The sequence below is a fragment of the Falco naumanni genome, chromosome 2 (assembly GCF_017639655.2).
Source record: "Falco naumanni isolate bFalNau1 chromosome 2, bFalNau1.pat, whole genome shotgun sequence".
In the NCBI taxonomy this organism is placed as follows: Eukaryota; Metazoa; Chordata; class Aves; order Falconiformes; family Falconidae; genus Falco; species Falco naumanni.
This window is the reverse complement of record NC_054055.1, coordinates 1195716-1215079: the sequence shown is the minus strand read 5'-3', so window position 1 is coordinate 1215079 and position 19364 is coordinate 1195716. Positions and strand designations below refer to the sequence as shown.

General features: G+C 42.4%; 1 protein-coding gene across 2 annotated transcripts in view; it reads right to left on the bottom strand.

The window, feature by feature from the left end:
• Window positions 1-19364, bottom strand: part of RAB6A (RAB6A, member RAS oncogene family) — a 67008-nt gene that overhangs the window by 24628 nt on the left and 23016 nt on the right. For both annotated transcript variants that reach the window (XM_040583301.1, XM_040583300.1), the window contains exon 2: window positions 2883-2941. In XM_040583301.1, coding sequence (XP_040439235.1) covers window positions 2883-2941 — 59 coding nt within the window. The remainder of the gene's footprint in view (window positions 1-2882; window positions 2942-19364) is intronic.

Below are 19364 nucleotides of genomic sequence, written 5' to 3'. Positions count from 1 at the left end.
ATCTGTCCACCTGTACTGTTCGGACCACACCATAATACAGAGCAGCAGCAGTATCAAGGAGTGGATTCAAGCACTCTGCGTATCCCAGACTTTAAAATAGGTAACCTACAAAGAAGCATTTTTGTCACAATTCTGACCAAAGGAGCAAAAAAGCTTGGGGGATCTTTACAGATCAGTTGTAAACAAGAGCTGTGCAATGTATGAGCAGAGGAAAAGTCTGCTTACTGATGGGGGAAAATACATGGACATGAAACTAAGCTAATTACCATAATTACGGTGGAGACAGGTTTATACTGTTTGTGGAATGCTGTGCACCACATGGAACAAGCAGGAGCTAGGCATGCTCTAAACATGATGCAAGGTACTTTAAGTCCCAGCTGTAAGTTTAAAGAAGACAAGTAGAACAAAGAAAACCTCAAGAAGGTGACACCATGGATAGGGCCATGTATGTGAAGACTTTTAAATCTATCTGTCCTCACAACTCTACTGTCTAACAAGGAACTGTTGTTACCCTATTGTATAGACTAGAGCTGCTGACACAGAATTACCGAACACTATGCAAGGAAGCCTGGGGCAAAGCCAGAACCTGAATTATCTTTCAGGTCACAGGCCAATGTTTCAACACTGTCCTCCCTCTCCCTTCCTTCAGGAGGCTGAAGCTAAAGGGAAGCATTGCCTGTAATTCTCCTCTTGAGTAACACACGGAGAAGCATCATGTTTGCCAATGTTGGTCTTTCATTATGTATCACATACGCTGCCACAGAACAAGGAAAATGCTTCTCAGCATGTCCACGGAAAGGAATCACTCCTGGTAAAATATACACCACCAATGGCACAGTTTTATTTCAGGTGTTTGGGTTTCCCTGACACAGTACAGCAAGCTCTTGCTTGATTCACAAATGCTGCTTTCATGAAAACAGCTTATTAACAAGCTGCATGGACAAAAGCTGATTGCTCTTATCTAACAGCAAGCACAAGAAAACTAATGTACAGCACAGATTTTATTAAACAGCAGCTTTCTGTTTTTACCAGCTGAACACAAAACCCCTTGTTCAAACGATAGGCTGTGGCAGCTTTCAGAAAATATGCATTCAAAATTTATCAGAAATGTCCAGGATGAGCAAATCATCCATCAACTAAGCTACAGCTAACCGTGTACAAAGTGGTTTGATATGCATTATCGTTCAAGTAGTTAGCTTTGAGAGGTCTCTGTGTAATCCTGGGCATCAAGAAATTTATATTCTGGTTTGACACTAACGCGTCGTGTGATTTTGCCCAAATTACTGGAGCTTTTATGACTCATTCTTTCTTCCAGCTATAGCAAAATAGGACATATAACCCTACCTCAGTCATGACTTCAGTAGAATAGAGGTCTTTGGATGAATGACACTTTACCAAGTACATTAACACCCAAACTAGGCATGCATCGGTGATAGCTAAATTGAAGCTATCTTGTAAGCCCTTAAGATTTCTAACTGGTTAAAGTCCCACTCATTCATTTTGCAATCATTTAGTGTATTCTGTCAGACCAGCTTCCCATGGAGACAACTATATTATCATAAAGCACAGAGGGTCAAACCTCTGTAAGAAAAGAACTAGGACGCAAGCTCCGCAGAGAAAAGGAGCAGACCTGAAAGAAAAATACTGTGGGAAAAAACAGATTAAATAAAAGAACTGCATTCACATGTCCATGTAATTACAGTGGGTAGAATTTGAAAGGATGTTTGCTCCCTTGGGAGCAATGATGTGTACTCTAGCCCTCCTACACCACAGAAGCTTTGCTTCTCCCATAGTTAAGTGAGAACTTGCATCTCATTCTACCCAACTTGCCTAGCAGCAATGAGGAATTACTGAAGAGGCAGGAAGGAAATCATTAAAGGGTAAAGAGATTTAAACGAGATACTTGGATAGACACTAAGCAACAGCAGAGTCACAGCATTTTTCTTATTTTTTTCCCATTACCTCCTCCTCCCACCCCCCTAAAAAACCCTTCACATTCATCAGGGAACAGATTTTTCTCAGCTTAGTGTATTCAGAACGTCACCAACTAACCAAGTCATGAAACATGTTCTGCTTGAAGACACCCTTTATGAAACTGAAATACTTTTATAGCTTGCCACCTTTTCAAGCTCATCCTAAATTCTGGGAGTGGGCAACAATGATTTAGAAATTCTAGAATTTAGAAAAGTTAGCTTGTGTCAACTTGAACTGACATGTCACCAAACACAAAGCAATAAGGGGGCTGCAGGGCCAACTCGAAAAAAAGGCACCCAGCTTCAGCCCCAACCTTGCCAACCCAACCTTATTTAAATAATAAATAAGCATAAATAAGCAGTCACCGGATGGGGACATGCGTAACAACCAGTTTTGTGGTCTTTGTTGCAGCAGACAGCATAAAATAGCATCCTAAAGCACACCCAGCCTTACAATCCACTGCTTTCTGCTCCACAAATCCTCGTTCACCCTGCTGCAGAACCTCTTGCGGCTCAGCTTGCTGCTTTTTTTAAAAGAGCCAGGCATCTGTTACATTTTCCCCACAGAGGCATTATAGCTGTGATGAGACCATCACATGTGGTAGCAAATCGTGAAAAAAACTCAAACTGGTAGACTTAACAACTGCTATTATTTGGGTATACCAAAGAAGCCTGTCCTTTTGAATGGCAGCTCATCCTGCTGCAAGTAGCAGATAAGCTAATAGAGCAGAATCCAACACTGAAATGCCATTTTGAAAGGTTATTAAAATACAAAGCTTAAAGATGTTACAGTTAAGAATTTGGTCTGTGTACCAACTCCTATCCCCTGCAATCAAATTGATTCTTCCCGTAATGGATGACATGGCAGCAGAGGGGCCTTACAGAAGACAATAATACGGATTAATTTACCTGATAGGTGTTGTCAAAGCTGTCATACATGAACCTGGTGATCAAGGAAGTCTTCCCCACTAGAAGAAAAAAAAAAACACCAGAGATTCAAGGAACAGTTCCAGTGCAAGTTTTAAGCAAGTGATTTAAAAATGGTTTCAGGAGTTTTACTCTGTGTCCAACAGATCTGGACTATGCAATTAAACCTCCTACAAGAAAAAGAGCAGTTATTTGATTTTATGATTGTGAAGTAACTAGTAGGCACATTTTTTTCTGAAAAAGGTTGGCTCCTGTATCATTCCTGAGCATCAGTTTTATGCTTAAACATTTGTGATTTGAGACGAAAATTGAAATAATTTGATTGTTCCCGGTTCTACCAAGTTGTTCAGAAATCTTAGTTGAACTAAGTAATGTAATAGGCCTGACAACCCCTACAATAAATTATTACTAACAAGACAGCTCTTCTTGCTCATAAAACAAGGTAGCTATGTCACTTTAAAATACATCTCACTGTGCATCTCCTCAATGTCACACTCTTTGTATTTGTCACATAAATGGCAGTCCCTGCTGTAGTATCACATAGCACAAGATTGAAGAGCATCATTGTTGAGAGGCTTGTTTACCATCTGCCCACAACGCCTGCAGACCTTATTATTCCATTAACCTCACCCTTCCTTTGATAATATATTCGCTATACCTTCTTGAATAAGCAGGTTCATACGCTGTTAAAAATGCCATTACCCACTCCAGCGACGATTGCAGCTTCGTGACTGGTATATTCACTTGGCTGTTGAGCATTAGGGAGTCAGTTGGCACTGCCATCAGAAGGTGTCACTGCAGCCTGTGCGGGCACACCTGATAGTCACACTGACACAGGCAAAGCCTTTTTCATGCAGCCATTTGTGATGCTGCAGCTCCTCTGTAATTGCAACTCATCTTGGCCACACTGAATCACAACCTATGTCAAACTACATCAGTATGTCAAGATCCTCATTTCATACCTGAGATCTACATAAACTGCACATACCATAACATCCCAGCCATGTATCAGAATACCTTGTAATCTCATTTTTCTTAAAAGACAAGTATTATGAGGTTCATTTTAAAACAATCATCACAACATTGACCTTCTACTCCTGTCAGATCAATCATACAGCTGAGCTGGGACAAAGACAGCTTTTGTTGTCAGTGGACACCACTTTCCTACTCTGTGCCATCTTCACCTGGAGGGAACCAGCAAGATGCAGGAACTGGAACATCTCAACCTGCCTCATTTCAGTATGTTTAAATACTCTTAATTGTAGGCAAATTATTTAGGAAACGACTGAAGTTACTCAAGAATACATCACCTCCTGTTGTTTCCTTCTAACCTCGTCGCAGCTGGACTTTGCCATCTCCCACTGGCAGGGGAGAAGAGCTGTATGCCTTATGTTCGCCATCAAACATCACAGGTACAGACAGAAGGCTGTCAGATGTGCACAAGTCAAAGCTTGTGTTCTTCAAATAAATTTCCAGAGATGTTAGTTCTCTACAAGGCTGACCATCAAGACAGCAGGGGAATTTAAGCCAAGATTTTGGGGGTGGGGTTTTGAGGTAGGTTTCTGGGGTTTTGGTTGTTTTCTGTTTGGTGTTTTTTTTTAAATCTTACTACAAAACTTTCAACAAAATCTCCAATATTGTACTTAAGCAGCACTTTCATCTATCTGCAAACTTCAGTTAACTCAAGTCCTAAGCTAACAGGAATCCAGTAGACAACCTTTGAGAAAAAGAATTTGCCAGGTCAAAATCTGAATTCCTGTGCAAATTTTTAACATACTCTTGTTCATAGGCACCAACCAGGTTTCCCACAAAGTTAAAAAGCTGCCTACACAAAGGTAAACATTCCCTTCAGTCAGTAGGTTTTCGGAAGGAACACATCTCAGATGGGTAGGATTCCTGAATCCCTTATTCAAATCCGTCCCTGGGCCCCGCAGATGTGTTGAACAATAGCACAAGCTGGTGCTGGACAAAAAGCCACAGGCTGCGAGATGAGGAGAGTTTCACTACAGACCCAGCAACAATCCTCAAGAGACAGAGATGAGCAAATCCAATACCTTCCCACTGCAGCACACGCTATAAATCCCTGTAATGGATTTGCGGCACCATAAACAAGCTAGCTTTTCCTCCAACGGCCACTGAATATGCAAACGGACAAATTTAACTCTTTAGAGGTGGCAAGGGGATGTAATCAAACCCATGAAATAATTTGCTTTGGTAAGTCACAACCCCTGAAGAACACTGAAGTCTTCTGGCAAATCATTTCCCTTCCCACTATGCACCGAGATGTCTTGGACGGAGTCTGTCTAGAAGCTATAAAATCGGAACAGATTTTTCTATTTCATACTGCTGGAGCTTCCCTACCCTACCTTCAGTCACTTCACAAAGAGAGGGGGAAAATACAGCACCACCTGCTTTGCTCATATTTAAATATCTCCTTCAACCAACATTTGGATAGAGTGTCTTAATGCCCTTTAGTTCTAAGACATTCCTTCTCCAAACAGACCAAGGTTTTCTTTACATAGTATGTCAACAGGCACCAGAACAAATTAGTATTAATACCAACTGCTTACAGTTTTAATTCCACCATGGCTACTGAAGCATCCCCATTTCTCCTTAAAAAAAACACACACGCAAAAAACAACCAACAAACACACAACCAAAAACCAACTTGCTTTTAAAACCCTGGCAGAAGTGAAAGCCCACAATTCCCACTGTATCTATAATTATTAAGTCAGTGAATCTTCCTTCAGAAAGTCACAAGTTTATATTATATAAACAGACACCTTGTCCAGCGGGTTTCAGACTTTAAATATTCCCTCTTTTAAAGAGCCATTCCCAATAGCTAACGCGACCTCACCTCTCCCCAGGCTCCCCACACACACCGCACTGCTTGCCAATAGCACAAACTATCCCCAGCCCTACAAAAAATAGCCAGATGAATCACCTGAGGATTCATATACCACCTGTTGCACACTAAAGGGATGTGGATGCATGTGCTGATTCTCCTGTTGAAGCCATGCTGCCATAAGCCCTGTTTCAGAGAGCTTGAGGAGAGAACAGAAACACACAGAAATTAATCTATTGTCAATTAGGTTGATCACACTTCTCCCGTATGGAGGCACAGCACAGGCCCCTGGGCAAGTCATAGCTAAAGCACTGTCACATGATTCTGTGAGTACACGGCGCACTTAAACTACATGTATTTATCACGGGCCTAGCACAACAGTTAAAATTCCCAGTAAGGATAATCCCTTATGAAGGGAAACCTCACCGTGCAACTAGCATCCCACAACCTGCAGAAATACTCATCTTCCCACCACCACCACCCCTTAGCAGAGCAACAAAGAAGGGCTACCGAGCCACAGTTTACCATTTGGAGTCCAGCCCCTGGGCTTATGGACGAGTTTTATTTTTACAGCAGTTTTTATTCGGAATGTCGTAACAGAGCATTAAGCCGCTCCGCATGACTTGAAAAATAAATAAAAATAACAATAATAAAGAACAGTGCCAAAAAAACCTCAATTTGTTGACTGTTGGGATCTGCAAGAGTTTGAAACCCATTCCATTACACATTTTCACTTGCTTTCTACTCCGTCCTGCTGGCTGTATGTTTATCGAATTCACAGAAGGCATTCATTTGGGAGTGATTGCAAATAAGTTAAGAGGACAGGATCTGAATTCAAAGTAATCTTGAAAAATGCAGAACTGACCTCAAGAGGAAAATGAAGCTCAACAGGAAGAAGCAGCACAAGCTAATACACAAAAATAACAACTGGCTGCTTAAAATACATATTGCAATCAACTAGGTAAGCAATCTGGGGGTTCTAACCAGAGAAAGCAGGTAAGACAGTCAAGACCTCAGCCTTGCCTCATTTAGCAAGTTTTTTTAAGCCAGTGGGTTAATTTAATCTCTTGGAAAAGTTTCAACACAAAAATATGTCCAGGGCAGCATCAGCCAGCAATGCTGTAGCACACGACATCCTTTAGGCCAAAATATTTCTAGTATGCTGCTGGGACAATTAAAAAAAAAAGTTAACATTATCTTTGTAGGAATAAAGGCGGGGGAGGAAACGCTTCGCATGGGGTTTTACCACAGTGTACAGCTTTGGCTGGAGCAGCAAGGGGGGTTCTCTGCTGGACACACCGACAACTGCGTTACAGGAAGAGAGACAAAAAGCTCAAAACAATTCAGGAGCTGAGAAGGAGCTTTTTGGCAAGAAAAAGAGCCAGCTTGCATAGTTTACACAGAATGACTGAAAGTTGACAGAGAGCAGAGAAGTAACCTAGTGACAAGGAAAGGTGGTCCCCAGCCTCTCTTCTTTCTGTAGATGAAGATCTAACAGCTAATAGTCCAATCAAAGTCCTACGAGAAAAGGCATGCAGCTTTAACAGTGAGGGTAATTAAACTCTAACATAACCTATTCAGCTGGGCAGTGGATTCTCCTCCCCTCCTTGGCATACAGAGTTGTGAGATGTGTTCCTTGTAGGAATTTACATGCAAGCCATCCAAGAATTTTTTGAAGCGGAGGGAAGCTAAGAAAAATAAGTGATTAACCAAAGAAACCATTTGTTCCAAAGAGTGCACCTGAACATCAAGTTTGGAAACTCTTCTGTCATTAAGTGGCTGAAGAACAGTAGCAGCGTGGGTTTCATAAGATGACTTTTCTGCTCCTTCAAGCTTTTCATCTAATGAAAACAAAGTCCACGTTAACCAGCTCCTAATCACACAGCTGTAGCTCAGACATCACTGCTTAAATGCACAGATTATCAGTGTATACTCCTGGATGGGAAGGCAGCCAGCTCCAGCAGGAATTGTTAAGCTTGTATCTGACTTGCTCAGACATTTTTCTTCAGCTATACCAGCTCTGGAAGAATTTGGACCTAGAGGTCACTGGTGGCTCCCATACTGAACTAGCTACTCACATTCCTAACCATCAAACCTGAACAGCACACGTTAATTACACACTGCAGAGCCTGCCCAGTGCTTTTTTCTGGGAGGCTAGGGGAAAAGCAGAGAGAGGAGTTTTGCTGTACAAGGCAGTAAGTGGAAGCATTCATCCACATTAATCCTGATAAGCTACAGTGTTTTAATGTGTTATGGGACAGGAAGAAGTAGGTTGTTCTGATGTATAAAAGTCGGAAACTCCTAAAAGGAAAGGATTGATCACTGGTTCAGCACACAAACAAGTAGATGCCCAAATACTAACATCCTCCTAAATCGGCAACTGAATCAGTGGCAGCAAACAGCAAAGTATCCAAGACACATAATTGAGTTAAAAGACAGGAACTTGTGAAGTTCCTATCAGCAAAATTGCCATTAGCTATGAGGGCCCAAATTCAAAGCCTTGCCTTTAACAGCTAATTGAGTCAACCTGATCGATACTCTTTGTCTGGAAGCCTTGAGCCACTGCCTAGCACTTATTTCAAAAGAGCATTCACCTGCAAGATAAAATCAATACACTAATCTCATGGTTCCAGCAACTTTGATCTGACAGCAGCGGCTGGAGAGATTTCAAGGTCATTCATCTGGTTCTTGAAGGCTGCCTTGTCCCACTTCTGCAGCCCTGCGCACTGGAGATTTGTATGTCCAACGCCAGCCATCACTAATGACACTGATTAATGGTGGGTACCAACAACTCCTCTGCGCCAGCACGTGCAGAATACGTGCTACTGGCTACCGCTGGCAGCACAGCAAGCAGCACTCCACGCTGTGTGCTGTAACGAGTCACTGGGGAGGCTCACGCAAGAGCCAGGGATGGAAGAGACCCATTAGATAATACAAATCATCTCCCTGCCAGCACAGGATTAGAAGGTCATTTGTTGCCAGGCAGAGTCTGCAAAAGGCTCAGGCAACAGTCAAGAGTGACCTACAAAGGAAAAGTAATTGGGATTGTGCCACTTCTACTGTATGCTGTACAAGGAGCAGGCCTTACATCCCCGTTTCATTTTCTTAGGCATGTGCTTGCCTTTTATACCAGAGATACCACATTTTGCCCAAGGATTCTTCCAGAAAAGTCACAAAGTCACACTTAAATCTCTGAGTTCATATCAGTTGTCAAATACTAACACTTTCAAAGCATCAGCAATAATAATATTAAAAAACCAACAGAAGAAACATCTGAAAAGCAAAATAATCTTAAAAATAATCAATCTATCCATCCTTTTCATTGTAAAGCTGAAAAATTCCACGTGACCTCTCCCAGTGAGAGGCAGATTTGGTTAACAGAGATCCAACTTGTTAAAAGCGTAAGTTAAAGCAGAGGAAGAAACCCTTCTCATCACACATACAGATAAATCACAGTGTAATCCCAAAATTTCACTTGCCCTTTGCAAGACTCCCTTAAGATTTGGTTGAAGGATAAACCCCAGTGACACTGCAACTTCCTTTCACAGAAAGGAATCTTCACTGTATTTCCTTTACTAGACACACCACAGCACTGCTTATCCAGCAATAACTGACATGCTGACAAGCAACAGTATTTCTTAACTGAGAAGTCAAACTCTGTTCTGCCCTCAATTCTCAAAACAGATGACCCGATACCACCCGAGGAGTCCTGTTGAAACATACAGCTTCAAGATCTTTCGACTACCAGCCTCACATCAAGTTTCATGCTCAGATTTGCTGATACTTCAGACCAGATGCTTAAAAGAGTAGCTGAAATGCAAAGATTTAATGCTCAGGATCAGAGAACTTGCTAGTCCACATGTGGAAAAAAAACACCCAAGGCAACAAGAGGAAAAAGCACTGCTAAGAACAATATACTGAATTATGAATACATGAAAACCATTTTTAGATTTTTATTTTAGAAGAAGCCCCAAAAGCAGGATGCTCATAGTTGACAAAATGATTTGATTTTTGTATTTTTAGGTACGTCAGTCTGAGCTTTTAAAACAGAAATGCTGTAATAAAATGATTAAAGCAGCTTCCTTACAAAAAATATCCTCCTCTGCTCTTCACTGTCAAGCTATGGAAATTTCACCCAGTTCCCCCAAAGCAAGAAACAAAACTCATTCATTATCCCAAAGACACCGACAGAGCCAGCAGACTGCATTCATCTAACAAATTCTCAGTAAGATTTAGTTTATCCAGTCACAGCTGAGGAACTCTGAAGATAACATCAAGTCTAGTCACAGAAAGCAGAAGTAAAAGGCAAAGTTAATGTGGTCTCGACCCCTTGCTCCAATTGAAGAATTTTTTACCCTGAAGTTGGGGGGGGGGGGGGGGGGGGGCTTCTGTGTGTGTTTCCCCCCATTGATTCCACTTCTGCTCTATTGTCAAACCTCTTTTATTCTGCCCTTTCTTTCCTGATGCAAGACACCAGATGAGATCAGACCAAAAGGACCATATGAGCCAATTCTTTGCATCCCTAAGTCCCTGATGAATAAAAAAAAAAAAATAAAAAATCCAGAGGAACAGATGAAAGCCTGCAGAGAATAAACCACCTTGAAATACATCCGTGGTCCCACCCACTGGAAGTAGCTTTGTTTACAACAAAAATTTTGAAGTCTGGTAAAAAAAGTTATTTTTGATTAAAAAATGTACAGCTATAGATTTTTATTTTTTTTAAGAGCAAAGGGCAATATTAAATGCACATTTATCAGACGTTTTTCAAAGGCTGTTTTGGTTATGCAGGATAAAGCTGGCTGAAGGATGCCCTCCCAGCCTGATCGCTGAAATGGAACGGCTGCCCCCATTAATTCTAGGAAATAAGACCATTTTGTACTGTTAACACTACAAAAATTGTGCAAGTGTCTTTCGTGCTACTTCAGTGGTTCTTGCATTATACTAAAGCAGCAATGGCTTCTTTATGTACAAACAAAACAGTTCAAATAGCCTCTTTTAAGATAGTTTATTCCCAGCCTAGGTTACAAATTACACTCTTGTCCTATTAAACAGAGCTGCTCCTTTAAGCAAATTCCTCCTTAAAAAGAGGGAATTTAAGATTCTGTTTTGGAAGTTGATGTAGACTATCCAGAGAGTTGCAAGGAAACAAACAAGACCCAGAAAAACAAGGCAAGAGTTTTGTTTTGGTTTAAATAATTTTAGTAATTGAAGCAATGTTCCATCATTTTCTACTTCAAATATACTTTATTTCATTCATCCCAGAGAAGAGGGGACTCACCTAGATTTTAATTGATGGTATTTTTTGTATTCATTTGAAATAGAACAAACAATAGACTAAAGCTTGCAGCCTAGATCAAACACATGAAGATCAGGCAAAGGAAATTCAAGTACCTGCAGTGAATCAGTCAACTTCAGACTCAGTGAAGCACAGGCAGCCCCTGAGCAAGCAGCATACCCTGAAGAGAGAGTCCATTTAACACACTTCCAGCAGCTTTGTCACTTCTACTTTAGATGCAACTTCTTTGACAAAGGAAATTTGCAGCTACATTGCTCTACGCAGAAACTATGGGCCAGTAAAGATCTGCAGATAACTTACTTGCTGATGCAAAACATCCACATTTATGTATTTCTTTGGTGGCTCAACAGGTATTTTGGTCCATCATAAGGATGCTTCTAAAATGCAAAAAACCTAAGGCAATGTCCTTCAAGAACTTAAAGCAGGTTGTAGGGGCTGCAGACAACTGAAGTCCACAAACCTTCACACTTGGGAGTCCTCCACAGACACCAAATAGTAGGCAGTGGCGCAGGAAACCAACTGTTGCTTTGCAAACAACAGATCATCACACAGTGAAAATGAGCAGCAAAGGTGCTGCTGGCAGCGGCCAGCAGTTTGTACATGATCGTAAGGGGAAAGGAGGACAGAGCAACCAGTTCAGAAAGGGATTTTTGGCGGTTCATTTGCATAGGTTTTATGGCATCCTACCTCAAAAAGTAATTCTAGAAAGGCAGACACAATCAATAACAGTGTCAAACAACTGTAGCCGACCTTTTTAGGCCAATGAATCCCTGCCAACCCTTAATTTCCTTTCAGGTCACCACCCACAACAAAGCTTTTTTTTTCCTCCTTTAATTTAAAGCACTATGGAAAACTGTTTGATACAGTCCTGGATCAATTACTTTAGCCTCAGGGAATGCCAGTAGTCTATAGCTCTCAATTTGAGACTCACTGGCTTGTACCCATGAAGCAGAGTAGGTAAGTTGGTTTACCACTCCTGGGGTATAGATCTTACACTTTGCACATTGCTAGCACAGCTGTCTCGATCCACACATCTGTAAAATACACTGTGACGTTTTTATCATGTGATTCAATAATTCCAGGGACATACGCTACGTTCATCATTACCAGCAGTTACAAATCTGCAAAAGGCATGAAACCAGCACCATAACGTTACAAGTCAGCAGGTATATGACAACAGGTTCCTTTGGATTCAAATGCAAAGGAAGCAGAAGCCTGTTCCCTTAGGGTGTTCCTTCATGCAAAATCGTCTCTCCATTCAGTAGCTTCTTACAGCTGGAGGTGAGGAAAGAAGAAAGCTCAAGCTGCCATCAACGACACCCTGCTCTGACACCTCCTTCTCCTCCTTTTCCTCCCCAAATTAAAACAGAGCAACTGATGAAGACAGTAAAAAACAGGCAAACCCATGCTAAAGCTCACTAGCATAAGGTCAGTCAGGATTTTCTCTACCTACCACCTCTTCTTCCCGTGCCTTTGAAAACATGCGTCACCCCTCCCAGCTGAAGGTCTCACCCTTAGGCATCTTTCACATCTACTTTTGCGGGCTCCAGCACCAGCAGAAACATTTCACATTGTATTCTGTTGCGACAGCTCGGACTGACCAGGCATTATTTCCTATCAGAAGTTTTAACACAGTGGAGTCCCAAGGAACTGGCAGCAGAGGATTCCTATAGTCCAACTTCATTTCCAGAGCAGCCTGTCCAGCCTTAGTGAACTACAGGGAAAGGCATGCTTTGCATTTTCATGTTTTCTATATACATCTGTTAGCCACCAGTTGACAAAAAGAGTAAGAAATAAAAGTCACAACCGTCACCACAATTGCTCAAAGACAATTTATATTAGAAGCAAACAAAATAATAACTCTACAAAAATTGATCGACTGGAAAACATGAGAAATTTTTGGAAGTCTGAGGTAATCCTTAAGCATAACAACTATTATTTTTTTGTTTTCATCCCAGGCCATAGTTTTGGACATCACATAGAATCTTAACACTTTTACAAACTTTGAAGTCTCAAATTCAGAGAGTGAATTAATATCAATGCCCAACCCTCTGGCTCAGGTTCAGATGTGCTGCTCATCATCCAGCCCCTGTTCAGGCTGAGGTACTACAGGGGGCTGGTTGACCCTCTTACAAATTAACCTTTTTTTTAAAAAAAAAAAATACACATTTTAACACCTTCCCAGATGAAGAAAACTGAGAGCAAGGGCTCTACACAAAGTGGTGAGGAATTTAACGAGATACAGCATCTGACCAATGGCCCAGTGAAATGAAACAGGAAAGGGGAAGCCTAACCCCATTTTCAATAAGGGAAATAAAGATGACCCAGGAAACCACAGGCTGGTCAGTCTCACCTCTATGCCCACAAAGATCATGGAGTAGATCCTCTGGGAAACATATACTAAGACATGTGGAAAATAAGGTGATTGGTGACAGCCAACATGGCTTCACCAAGGGCAAATCGCGCTTGACAAGTGTGGTGGCCTTCTATGACAGTGGACGAGGGAAGAGCAAATGATGTCATCTACCTGGGCTTCCACAAACCATTTGACACTGCCCCACATGACATCCTTGCCTCTAAACTGGAGAGATGGACGGACTACCCTGTGGATAAGGAACTGGCTGGATAGTTGCACTCAAGAAGTTGCAATCAATGGTTCAATGTCCAAGTGGAGACCAGTGACAACTGGCGCTCCTCAGGGGTCCTTACTGGGACTGGTGCTATTCAACATCCTTGCTGGCAGCACAGACAGTGGGATCGAGGGCACCTCAGCACGTTTCCCACACCACCAAGCCGTGCGGTGCAGCTGACACGCTGGAGGGAAGGGATGCCATCCAGACGCTGACAGGCTGGAGAGGTGGCCCATGGCAACCTCATGAAGTTCAACAAGGCCAAGTGCAAGGTCTTGCACATGGGTCAGGGCGATCCCAAGTACAAATGCAGGCTGGAGAGAGAATGGATGGAGAGCAGCCCTGCGGAGAAGGGCTTGGGGGTGTTGGTGGATGAAAAGCTGGACATGACACCCCGCAATGTGCGCTTGCAGCCCAGAAAGCCGCCCGTGCCCTGGGCTGCATCAAAAGGAGCGGGCCCAGAGGCGGCCACGGAGCTGGTCAGAGGGCTGGAGCCCCTCTGCTGTGGGGACAGGCTGGGAGAGCTGGGGCTGTGCAGCCTGGGGAGGAGAAGGCTCCGGGGAGACCTTAGAGCAGCTCCCAGTGCCTGGAGGGGCCGACAGGAAAGCTGGGGAGGGGCTTTGGGCAAGGGCAGGGAGCGGTGGGACCGGGGGGAACGGCTTGAAGCTGAGAGAGGGGAGATTTCGGTTGGACGTGAGGAAGAAACCCTTCCCCGTGAGGGCGGCGAGGCGCTGGCCCAGGCTGCCCAGAGCAGCTGTGGGTGCCCCATCCCTGGCAGGGCTCAAGGCCAGGCTGGACGGGGCTGGGAGCAGCCTGGGCTGGGGGGAGGGGGCCCTGCCCCTGGCAGCGGGTGGGACTGGCTGGTCTTGAAGGTCCCTTCCAGCCCAAACTGTTCTATGACTATGATTCCTTGACCAAGACAGTAGCTGGCCTCAGAAACACACTCTCTCCCCTCCCCTCTTTACAGAACTCCAAGTTTTTTAAAGTACTGAAAGATACTGAAAAAAGTTACCTATTTTCTCATAGTAAAATTGATTCCCTTAGTACTTGCAAAGATTCTCTCCAAACTGGACTTTTCAAGGCAAGCTGAGCCAGTTTTATCATAGCTGAGCACCTGCTTAAGATGCAAAACCAAGCTTTACCCATTATTACAATTAATAAGAAACAGTGTGGCCAGAATTTCGCTGCTGAGGAAATTTCCATTTTTCCATGTAACAATCAAGCGCCATGAAATTGAGTCAACTCATTGCAATAGAAGAATATCCGAGCAGAGCATTTTAAAACCTCAGTATCTCAACAGTTCCCAGCACCTTCACAAACCAGGAACTGTGACACCAGCCCTTTAGCTCACTAGACAGCCTTCAGCACTCCAGTGTTAAAAAAAGCCTGCGTATAACAAACTAGAACAGACCATAAGCTAGGTATACAAGCCTAAATGGATGGTAGGAAGAGTGCATGAATATTTATGACTGTCTGGTGCAGAACAGCAGGAAGGGAAGCAACAGAGTCGAGTGAACTAACATGATATAACAAGGAATGACACCTACCTAGCAGATGAGCACACATAAAGCTATTATGTGAATGCGTGATATCATCTGCAGCTTATTCTCACATGCTACAATAACAGGGACACAATGAAAAAAAGCAAGTCCATTTTCACAGTAGCACCATTTTAAACACTGAGTATGTGGGATTATTGCATCTTTTTTTCATGTTTCACACACATTGTTCACTCAATGCTTTTCCTTTCAGAGACAGAGGGCGTAATATGGTTTTCCTAAAGGATTCTAAAGAGTTACAGCAAAAATATCTGCTGTATCTGTATTTGTTACAACCCCAGGAAATCAGTGAGATTTGCAGCTCCTTAAGTCTCAGCAAAGTCTTCAAACAGTAGACATCACTAACGCTGGCTGTCACGCAGGAGGCAAAGAAGGAACTCCTCTCCTTGGCCATAGCCAAAGACTAATTATTTTATGGTTTCTAAGAAAAATTGATGAGTACACATTTCAAGCCATGTCCAGAGTTATGCAAGTTTCACAAGCATTTGAGACCTTGCTGGAAGACATGGCCTTGCTACAGAGAAGAAAATAGGAAATATAATTTTCTCACAACCCAGATGTCATCAGAGCAAAGGGGGTTTAGTTCCAGTCAATCTCTCCAGGCAATAACCCACACAAACACGAGTTTTCATGCCTGCTGCCTGGCCGACTGCTCTTTCCTGTCAAGCATTTCCATAATTTACAGAAAGGGACCAATTACTCCCTTATCTACAACAACCAGTAATCAAATGATTAACACTTCAGTAACTGCCTTATAAAAAAGATGACTATGAAAATATATGTTAGCCTGAAAAGCTCATTAATTTTCATTCATTCTTTTCTTCGGGTACCTTAGAATAGCATGTACACAGTGCTGTTTTCCTGACAGAAGCAATGAGGCCCTGCTTATAACACAATACTTCATCCAAGACAGAAGGAAATTGAAGTTGATGCATTTTTCTGACCTAGAAAGTATTTTTTTCCCAGGGTCTTGCTAACAGCCATGCCCAGCAGGGCCTGTACTGTTTGAATGCTGGCATTAACACAAAAGCAGAAGCTTAAGCAACATTAGCTCTTCAGTCCCAGCTTCTTATATCCCTGGCTAAGGAAACCACCAGCTCTGGTTCAACAATCTCAGACTTCAACTGGAAAGAATCCTGTGTCAACAGTAACACATGATCTTTGATAGCAAGGTTGTCCCTGTCAATATATATTTAATATTTGGCCCATCAAATAGGGACAAGATTATTATTCACTAGTTAAAGTCCTGCAGATAAGAGATTATTTATGCTGACACACAGCTTTAGGTGCCTCATGCAGAGGGATTAGGACAGAAGTGCAGACTGGAGGAACGAAGTACTGAAAAGCTGCCCCGCCTATAGCAACAGTCTTCCAGAAGACATCTGCTGTACATTCTGGCATAAGTATTAAGTTTTTGGGAGTACCATACTCCGTGAGTAAACTGTAGGGCCTAGAGCATGTCTTCTGAAGAGCAGCTGAGGGAACTGGGGTTGTTTAGCCTAGAGAAAAGGAGGCTCAGGGGAGACCTTGGTGCTCTCTCCCAAGTAACAAGTGACAAGACAAGAGGAAACAGCCTCTTAAGTTGCACCAGGGTAGACTTAGATTGAGTATTAGGAAAAATTTCTTCCCTGAAAGGGTGGTCAAGCACTGGAACAGGCTGCCCAGGGACACAGTAGAATCACCCTCCCTGGAAGTGTTTAAAACAAGCGTAGATGTGCTTAGGGCCAAAGTTTAGTGGTGGCCTTGGCAGTGCTGGGTTAACGGTTGGACTTGATGATCTTAAAGGTCTTTACCAACCTAAAAGATTCTATGAATCCAGTTCAGTCTGCCACAAGACAACTGTGAATATTTTAAAGGAGATTTGAAAGGTTCTGCATCTGTATTAACTGAAATATTAGTTTGTGTCAAGTTTCTGCTCCAGACATTTTCTTTTTACTCTTCAATATTACTATAGGAGATACACAGGAAACATCAGCTCTGTGAAATTACATTCCCAATCCTGTTAAGGAAAAGCCAATACAATTCAATGCAGAGAAACTTTGTACAACTTGAGATCCTCTCTCTCTCCAAAACAGGGAGGAGCAGCTTCCCAAAACCCAGCAGTTCAAGACTGGTTCATGTCTTAAACTGGAAGTTCCCAGCCTTGAGATGAGCTAAACATCCGGATATAGACACACACTTGGGATTAAACCTAGCTGAATATACCTTAGTCTCTAACAGGGAATGAATAGCTAGTTAGTGAAAGCTATTAAAAGACTGCTGTTTTTCCTTAAATGAAAAAGTTTTCATTTTATTCCTAATCTTGTACTATACATTTTCCCAGTCTCATTCCTGTTGTATGCTATTTCAGTTTTCTATGAAAATTTGGCAACAGAGTTCTCACAGAATGGCTTGGGTTGGAAGGAACCTTTAAAGATCACCTTGTCCACCCTCCCTACCACAAGCAGGGACACCTTCCACTAGACATTGGTTAGTGCCAACCTTATTGCTTTTTGTTCTAAAAACCTCAAGTAAGACTTCCCTTCCCCAAGGGAACGTGCTCTTAACACTGAGAAAAAATGCTCAAGAGTAACTATGAACAGTGTCATTTCTGCCACTGAAAAAAATGCAAGCAGACATCAATAAGCGGAAAAGTCCCTTGTTCCTCTGGGAGAGCTCTTACAGTCACATGTCACTAAAAGATTCCTCCTTCCACTTTGACCCCTGAGCTGGCTCACTGCATTATTTTAACAGCTTAGCATCTCCAGGTTGCTCAAATTTTCATACCACCCTTTTAACAAAGCAAATGTTCAAGGATTTTATGTCTTTGGGCTCTGTTGATCAAGATCATCTACTAATACCTCTAGAAGACTTTTGGGGAAGTGTGGGCCTGGAGAAGTGTGAACAATACTGTCCTTGCAACTGGCTCCCGAGTCTCTCTCTTGACTTCAGACTGCAGTGCTGGGACACAGAGCCTGCAAATCACTCGTTCAGACCATCTCTGCAACAGGCAGGGGACAGGCAATTCTCAGCCAACACTCAGGAAACACTCAAGGGAACGCCCTGTGTCACAAGGCAAAGCCCAAAATATTAAAAGCATGACTGTACTGTATGAAAAATGAACAGCCTCCCTATACAGGTCAGAGAACCACCTGCCTAGCTCTCCTGGACACGAAACACTGGTCCTTCTGGCTCCAGGGTCCTTTTGCACAACTCCTATTAGTGAATAGCATGGTGAGGCTGTTCTGGCAGCTTTTAAGTAGCACACCCCAAATCTTGCTTCAGCTAGCCTCAGCATCCATGATGCCACAGCTCCTGAAAGGCTACATGTGCTACCCAATACAATTATGTGACAGGCTCAGCATTACTTCAGAGTGCATGTTAAGCCTCACATACACATTCCCAAGGGACAGAAAACGAACAAGAAATTGCCTCTAACGAGCAGAGTAACAGCTCTCCCAAAGGATCCTACCTTTCACATAGCCACCCCACCAATATCCAAATGCCACACTATGAAAAACAAAGTAACTTTTACAGACGATGGCTAGATATTGAAGGATGGCTGGATAAAAGCTTGCTGTGCCATCAATCTAAGTGTTTAGCACCATACAGATGTGTTTTATACTGTCTTTAGGCATTTTAAGACCAGCAAGAGAAACAAAGGATTGTCACTTGTATTTAAAGTTTGGCAGTAGCTAACAAGAAAAGTAAGAGGCAGAAAAAGGTACCTTCTACTATCAATCTTTAAGTCAACATTAGCCTGTTTGCTTTCTTTAGACATGTTAGAATCCTCTTTTATTCAGTACTACACTTTTTTCTTGAGGGAGATGCATGTTAGTTTTACCTGGAGTTTGGTATCTTTATTTATTCAGTAATAAACTAAGCCACATACTGAGACTGCTCATTAATGGCTTGTAGCAGGCCGGAGTAGAAGGCACAGCCTAGACATCTAAAGCTGCACAAGGCTCCTCTTTGTATTTTGGTATGTGAAAGGTTCACAGAAGTCAAAAAATAAATCTGCAGAGACTAGTCACAACTTTAATGACTTAAAAGTCAGTACTTTTTTCCACTAAGTAAATCCTAATAAGCACTGGCATAGTTGATAAAAGTAGAACAATATGACTGATTATTAATGCATGGGCAAGATTTCCCTTG